This window comes from Cannabis sativa, chromosome X (assembly GCF_029168945.1).
Source record: "Cannabis sativa cultivar Pink pepper isolate KNU-18-1 chromosome X, ASM2916894v1, whole genome shotgun sequence".
NCBI classification, from domain to species: domain Eukaryota; kingdom Viridiplantae; phylum Streptophyta; class Magnoliopsida; order Rosales; family Cannabaceae; genus Cannabis; species Cannabis sativa.
The window spans coordinates 58684236-58692814 of record NC_083610.1 but is presented as its reverse complement, the minus strand read 5'-3'; the positions used below and the strand labels follow the sequence as shown (position 1 = coordinate 58692814).

The 8579-nt window shown below is 31.5% G+C and overlaps 1 protein-coding gene across 1 annotated transcript; it reads left to right on the top strand.

The window, feature by feature from the left end:
* The first annotated feature begins 2441 nt into the window (after positions 1-2441).
* On the top strand, positions 2442-7004 carry LOC115711942 (leucine-rich repeat receptor-like serine/threonine-protein kinase SKM1). Its single transcript, XM_030640143.2, has 3 exons — positions 2442-2763; positions 3025-5714; positions 6359-7004. Exons 1-3 carry the CDS (start codon positions 2753-2755, stop codon positions 6715-6717), a joined length of 3060 nt encoding a protein of 1019 aa, XP_030496003.1. The 5' UTR covers positions 2442-2752; the 3' UTR covers positions 6718-7004.
* The last annotated feature ends 1575 nt before the right edge of the window (positions 7005-8579 follow it).

The window sequence follows — 8579 nt, the reverse complement described above, 5'->3', positions numbered from 1 at the left end:
GCTGTGTCAAACCATTTCTTAATGTGAATCAGTTGATGATGATGTTAGTAAAGATCTCTGCATATATATATATATATATTATGAGAATCATCGGTAGTATTATAAGGTGATCTCTCACTGAATTATGTCACCCTTCCATATACTATGTAAATTGACTACTCATAATATCTGGAAGGGTGACAAAATTTGAGTGAGCAGAACTAATTCTCATAAACATGTATAAATGGGTGGATATTATTCTAGTAATATTTAGAAAATTTCTTAAGTATTTATTCTTAATTTTTTTATCAAATTAAAAAAAAAAATCTCATATTTTTATATTATATAGGCTAGAGTCTTTTTATTGGCTCAAAAAAAATTTGGTTAAAAAAAAAATAATAAAAGGTTGAGTTTTACCTAATATTTTATATATAAATATATTTTTAATATAGTGTAAAAAAAAATATTTTTTAAATTTTTTTATTTAAACAGTTAAATTAAATACAGAAATTTAAATTTATCTTTTATCATTTGCTATTATATTAAAATATAATGGCTTAATATTTTTAAAATTAATATTTTTAGTTAAATTTATTTAGTCAACATCAATTAATAAGTAAAACAATATATGGTACTTTTACAATTTACTGTTACACCCATTATCTGTTTCGTTATCCAAAAGAATTTTTTAGTCCAATTTTTTTTTATACTCATGTACGACTACGTTATAATTATTTAAAGTATCCTACATAATTTTGAGAAATTCGAAATAATTTAAACTCTGTTTTCGGCATGTTAAATTTTTCGAATTTTTTAAAATTTTACAGGATGTCTTAAATAACTATAATATACATGATCATGAGAAGAAATATGACTAAAAAATCATTTCGGATACCAAAATAAATAGAGATACATCGGTACATACATTTTAAGGGAATACATTATAAAATTTTCCATAAATATATATATAAAAGAAAAAGAAAAAGAAAAAGAAGATCTTGGGATATATATTTATAGGAAAAAAAATATGATATTGGAATCCATATATATCCTATATATATATATGGAATATTTTTTAATGGGTATTACCCTTTGATGTTTGATGGATATTAAATAAATTTAACTATAACTATTAATATTAAAAATATTAAACCATTAGATTTTGATTAGTTGACAAATAATAAAAGACAAATTTAAATTTATATGTTTAATTTAGTTACTTAATTAAAAAAATATCAAAAGGTACCTCTTTTACACTATATAAAAATATATTTATATAAAAATATTTAAATTAAACTCATCTTTTTTATCTTTTATTTTCTAAAAAAATTATTTTGCTATTATTTTTTTAACCGATACAACAACCTCAATCTATATAATAAAAAATGAGAAATTTTTCTAATTAAATATAAAAATTCAAATTTTCTTAATATATTACCCATTCATGGTAATCCGTATTGTGCACCCACCAAGCTACAATCATAAGATATTGTAACAAATCCAACAGAAAATATCCATCAAGCTACAATATTAAAAATTATAAAATTACTTTTAACTTTCACTGTAAAATTGTATATATCATTTACTACTAGTTTAATAAATTATTAATAAATAAAATTTATGTGGGCTTTTATCTAGTTTTATAATGAAATGATAAGAGTTTATGATGCTAATACTTTTTATGAAGTGTTATTAGTTATTATTACAATTTAATATGGAATCTTACTTATTTTATTTTTAATAATAATTATAAAAAATCAATAACTATTTAAAAGGCATCACCCTTAGAGTAGTACTAAGAATAGTGGCAGACCAATATAGAATAAGGGTGGCATATGCCCACCCTGAAATTTTAATATCTGTTTTTTTATTTGCAATTTAGTCATTTTTGTTTTTTTTTTTATGTGTATACTTTAATTTTGTAAATATTTTTATATTTATACTCTCTTTTATTGTATTTTTCTTATATATTATTATTATTTTTTTGTAAATTAATTATGTTTTAATTTTGATGTTTACTCTTTCTAATTTCTTTCGCCTCTACTAAATAACCAATTATGTTAAATAAATTTTAGTATAACTACATTTTAAATTAGTAATTATAATTATTAAGTTCAAATCGCAACAATAATACAAAAAGCAAAATGAAAGTGTGAAATTTTAATCTTCTATAACTTCCTCTTTAAAAATAGATTTACTAATACACTAAACAATATAATTGGATAATATTTTGCCAAATTAATATTTATATAAACCCAGTTCAAAAAAAATATATTTAAATTTAAAGTACCAAATATCTTAAAACCGAGTCAAATTTATAGCCCACTTAGTCTTTAGTCTGCATATGGCTTCTCATGCACATGGTCAGCATGTAAATAAATGTTCGGAAAGTTTTCAACGGTTACTAATGAAAATCCTTTGTCTGAGTCACTGAGTGAGTCAAAAAGAGTTGGCATTTTGTGTAAAGAAGCCGACAAAATCAGGAGTTCTATTTTTTTTTTTTTCTTTTCCTCTCTACTCTCAAGTATCCCTTTCAGCCATTTGTGCTCAAACAAGATTAGATTGTCATGAAATGGGTGGTCTTTGGTAATTATGTTCAAATTCTCTGTCCACTTCTCCTATATATATACCTTTTCTTCCTTTTTAATTTTCCTCAATGTATATACCTATTTAAACTCTCAAAACTCAAACCTTCATGGCATAAATATTCCAATAGCCTACTCTCCCCTGATCATCATCATCATCACCATCCTTTTTTATTTCCCCCTTAATTATGATATTTAGGTAAGTTTTAGATGTTTTACCTAAACCTTTTCAACTAAATATTATGATTTCGTTATTAAATAATCAATTTAGTAAATTATATGCACAATATTATCATTAATGTAGAATTTTTCAGTTTACTTAAATTCACTTATGTAATAATTATAAACGTTAGTTAGTAATACGGAATACATGTAAACCAAATATATATGAATCAGCTTTACGTTTAATCAATTGTAATATAATATGTTTATAATAATTTTTGATAATCTCTAACTGCAGTGAGTTTAGACATCAAGAGTTTGGAAGAGAAAGAAAAGAAATAACAAATATCATCATGGAAAGCAATAGATCAGCAGCTCAAATGATACATCCAACACTGTTGATATTCATGTCGTTGATGTTGTTCAGCACGAGTTCTACTATCTCAGCTCTGCATGATGGTAAAGACGAAATCCATCTTTTACTGTCGTTTAAGGCTTCCATCAATGATCCCTTTAACCACCTTTCCGACTGGTCATCCTCATCAGCAGCACCAAACAACGTCTGCAAATGGCAAGGTATCACATGCAAAAACTCGTCCCGAGTCAGCTCAGTCGAACTCACTGGCAAGAACTTCACAGGCAAACTCTCGGCAAATCTATTTCGGTTACCCGTTATCGAAAAAGTAGACCTATCGGGGAACCAGCTCACTGGGGAGCTCCCAAAGGAACTTTTTGGTGGCTCTAATATGCTACGGTACCTCAACCTGAGCAACAACAATTTCACTGGAGACATCCCGAGTGGTGCGATTTTAACACTTGAGGCACTTGACCTCTCCAACAACATGCTCAAGGGGTCTATTTCTGATGATATTGGCTCATTCTACGGCCTAAAATATCTCGATCTCGGGGGTAACGTCTTAGTGGGACCAATCCCGAAGTCAATTTTTAATATTTCTGGGCTAGAGTACCTCACCCTGGCTTCCAACCAATTGAGTGGTGAGATACCACAAAAACTGCCGAAGACCTTGAAGTTGATTTACTTGGGTTACAACAATCTCAGTGGTCAAATTCCTTCACAGATTGGGGAACTCAAAAATCTGTATCATCTTGATCTTGTCTACAATAGTCTGACTGGAATAATCCCGTACTCAATTGGGAACCTCACCCAGTTACGGTACCTCTTTCTGTACCAGAACAAGCTCAACGGTCCGATTCCTCGTTCTGTTTTTGAGCTCCGAAGTTTGGTTTCGCTCGATCTAAGTGATAACTTTCTCTCCGGTGAGATTTCCGAGGCAGTGAGTCAATTACGGGAGTTGGAGATTCTTCATCTTTTCTCTAACAAACTTTCTGGTACAATTCCTTCCGGTTTGGCTTCGCTTCCTCGGCTTCAAGTTCTTCAGTTGTGGTCCAACGAATTATCGGGCGAGATCCCACGAGATCTCGGGAAACGAAACAATCTCACGGTTTTGGACCTCTCCACTAATCGTCTTTCGGGGAGAATACCAGACGGCTTGTGCGATTCCGGTAGGCTTTTCAAGCTCATTCTCTTTTCTAATTCTCTCCAGGGAATTATTCCAAAGCGTTTGGCTCAGTGCCAGAGCATGCGAAGAGTTCGTCTCCAGAATAATCTTCTCTCCGGCGAGTTGTCGCCTGAGTTAACAAAATTTCCCTTGGTTTACTTCTTTGATATCTCCGGCAACAGTATGTCCGGCAGAATTGATTTCGAGGGATGGAATATGCCTTCACTTCAAATGCTGAATCTGGCCAGAAACAAATTCTACGGACAGTTGCCCAAATCGTTTGGTAGCGAAAGGCTCGAGAACTTAGTCCTATCAGAGAATCATTTAGCGGGAGAAATTCCTACAAGTATCAAAAACTTTTCAAGGTTAATGCAATTGGATTTTAGCTATAACAAACTCTCCGGAAAGATTCCCGGAGAATTGGCTCTCTGCGACAGAATGGTGAGTTTAGACCTTAGTCACAATAAGCTAATCGGAGAAATTCCAGCTAGTATCACTGAAATGCCGGTTCTCGGTTTTCTCGATTTATCGGACAACCAATTGTCGGGCGAAATCCCACGAAATCTGGGCCGAGTTGAGTCGCTCGTCCAAGTCAACGTTTCTCACAATCATTTCCACGGAAGTTTACCGCCTACCGGAGCATTTCTAGCCATAAACGCCAGCTCGGTCGCCGGGAACGAACTCTGCAGCGGTGATATTGTCAGCAGTGGTTTACCATCGTGTGAGAAAAGCTTAAGGAAACATTTTTCGTGGAGGCTCATTCTCACTTGTTTTTTTATCGCTTTGACTTCTTTCGCCATACTTATTTCTATAGTCTTTGTTTTAGTCATGATTAATCGTAAGCGAAAGTACCTGGACTTGAAAAGAATGGAAAACGACGATGGATCGGTTTGGGAAGTGCAGTTCTTCGATTCCAGCATTGCTAACTCTGTCACACTAAACGACGTCGTTTCGTCCGTCCAAAGAGGAAATAACGTGCTTAATAATTCGTTGGGCAGCAGAAAAGGGATAGCTTACAAAGGGAAGTCAAGTATTAACGGAACTGAGTTCGTGGTGAAGGAGATAAATAACGACGTTAACTTTTCGGTTATTGGTGCTAATTTTTGGATGGATGTGAAAGGGTTCGGTAAGATTAGGCATCCGAACGTGATTAAGTTAGTGGGAGTATGTCGTTCTTCTCAGAAGGGCAGCGGATATGTCGTTTACGAGTATTGTGAAGGGAAATTGTTGAGTGAAATTTTGAGGAGTTTGAGCTGGGAACGACGACGTTCGATCGCAATCGGGGTGGCAAAAGCTCTTCGTTTTTTGCATTCTTATTGTTCCCCAAATGTCGTTTTGGGTCATGTTTCCCCTGATGAAATTGTGGTCGACGATAGCGATGAGCCTCGCCTGAGTTTTACCCTTCCTGGACTACTGCAATATTCTTCCAACTCCAAGGGTTTCCCTTCATCATCCTACCTTGCCCCAGGTACATATTTTTTCAATCCTAAATTTTATTAGAGCAATGCTATTTCTCAGCACTTTAGCACCTTATCTTAAGATTCATTAACTATATTTTTAAAAATTATTTTTTAATTTATGCTTTTTACACATGATATTTAATTACACATGACACCAAAAAAAAGAAAAAAACTAAGCAATAATTCCTTTTAACAATTCTCATTTTATTATCATTAATTAACTTCATGATGAACACATAGTCTATTGTATTGAATATATATATGGTGTTCAATATATATATATACACATAGTTCAAAAAAGGTCCAAATTTGCCGGAGAAGAAACGACAATATGTTCATTTTGATATATATTTAGTCAAAGTAACAAAAAAAAAAAAATACAATTATAAAATTCGAGTATTGACCGGATAATCTCAATTTATCATTTTGGTGTTGAGTTAGTGATTGAACTAAATGGTGCTTTATTAATGTATTTCACGTGGTTTTAAACATTGAAATCCATACATTAGTTCTTCCCATATTTATTATAATTATAGCTCTGTGTATCTCTCTCATGTACCCATGTACCTATCCATGCATCCAGGCACCCATGCACGTGTGCCAATTTTTATACTTAAAAAGGTTTATCTGCTTTTACGTATATACTGTGTAGAAACAAGCAAAGGAGTAGTAACAGAGAAGAGCGATGTGTACGGATTCGGCCTAATCTTGATTGAGCTCCTTACCGGGAAAAGCCCAGCCGATAACGAGTTCGGCGTGCACGAGACTTTTGTTGAGTGGGCCCGCTACTGCTACTCCGACTGCCATCTCGACACGTGGATAGATCCTGTATTCGGAGGACACGTGTCAACTCATCAAAACCAGATCGTGGAGACCATGAACCTAGCCCTGCACTGCACCGCATCTGACCCTACTGCTAGGCCATGCGCGAATGACCTATACAAAACTCTCGACACTGTTATGCGTACAGGTTCTTGTGTTTCGGGCCTTAAAGTTTCTTCATTTCTTTAATAGATTTTCTTTTTCTTTTTTTTTTTTTCAATTCTCAGGTTTTCTTTTCTTTAAGATTAATTATTATTATTATTTTAACTTTGTATTTTTGGTTTATATAACATATGTCTTACGTTAATTAGCACCTTATGTTAATTTTATGACATAAGGTATTAAGGTGATTGTTTACTCAAATGTTATGTTTTCTTTGACGGTATTGTACTATTTGACATAGCTCGTGTTTAAAATGTAAACACTAAACGCTTCTTTTCTTCCCTATATATATATATACATAATTTTCATGTTTATATTAATTATCCAGTTTTATTTAATGCAAGTAAATTGCACTAATATTCTATAATTTAGCATATATCTTTTAGGCTATTTAGTATATTTGCTCTCAACCTATAACACATGTATGATTATGTCTCTTAAATTTGATTAAAAATAGTGCTCTGTTGTATACATTATAATGAGACTTATGTCCAACAAAAATATGTTTAACGGAACAATGATGTGGCTTTTTATCTCATGATATTGCATGACAACTAGGCAAATTGAAATTTTGAAGCGTTTAATTTAAAAAATAAATAATATAATAGGGATATTTGCGGTTAAACCACCTGAACTTTACGGTTTCTAACACTTAACCACAAAAACCGAAATTTTGGCGGCTAACTACCTAAATCCTGGTTTTGTTTTACTCTGCACACCTCCGTCCAAAAATCACAGTTATGTGCCACGGTAGACTGTCCACGTGTACACACTTGTACAGGTGGCATGTTTTTAGTGGTCCACGTAATATTAATTTTAAAAAATAATTATAAATATTAAAAAAAAATAAAAAATCAGAAAAAAAAAATTATTTTTTTTTTACTTTTTTTAATTTAAAAAAATTAAAAACATTATTTATTTTTTTTTTACTTTTCTTTTTCTTTTTCTTCCTATTCTTCTTTCTTCTTTCTTCTTCTTTTTCTGCAGAAACCCTCCCAGCCCTCTTTCTCTCCCTCTCCTTGTTGTCTTCAAAAGTGAGTGTTTTAATATTTATACTCGCAAGTGTACGAATCGTTTCGGAATATAGTGTTCATGTAAGTGCAAGGTCGAACCCATGAGAGTTGACTAACATCAAAATAAACTTTTCTAAACAAATCAAGGATATTCTAACCTAGTTCCAAATATTTGATGGGATTTTGGTTTTGAAACATAAAATGAAAGACAAGTAACTAAAATACTTAAGATTAAAGATGAGTGAGTGTGAAAATAATTTTCAAATAAGATGTTTAAGATATTAGAATCCACAAAATGCAAGTTCAATAATATTCATAAGTATATTGATTCCCAAGTTTTAGACATAGTTGAAATAAATCACACTATATTTTCCAAAATATATTTTCTATTTAAGCACAAGTTATTTTCAAAAAGATAGGATTTTTTTTTTCACTTATAAAATGTATAATTTCTAAGCATTAAATGTGTTGCAATTTAATGGAACTACACAAAATCAAAAAAACTATGTTTAGGCAAAATATGATACTTATGTTCTAAGAATTAGATGTAAACAATTTAATGGAAGACATTTAATCAAAGAATATCATACTTTTGCATAATGAAGAACCAAGTGGAAATATGCTTTAACAATAAAAAATACATGATATTGAAGATGAAAAAGACATATTTTTGATAGAAAAATCCATGAACTTTATAGCACAAATGGGAAATCAACATACAAACATAAGCACTATCTAGTTACATTTTGCTTCATCATCATCTTAATAATCTTGAAAAAAGATTAGAAGCTCATAACTAGATAAAAATTACAAAAGACATGGTCTTCAAAATGTAAAAATGATAGAAAAAAATGGTAAGAAGGAAATGATAGAAGT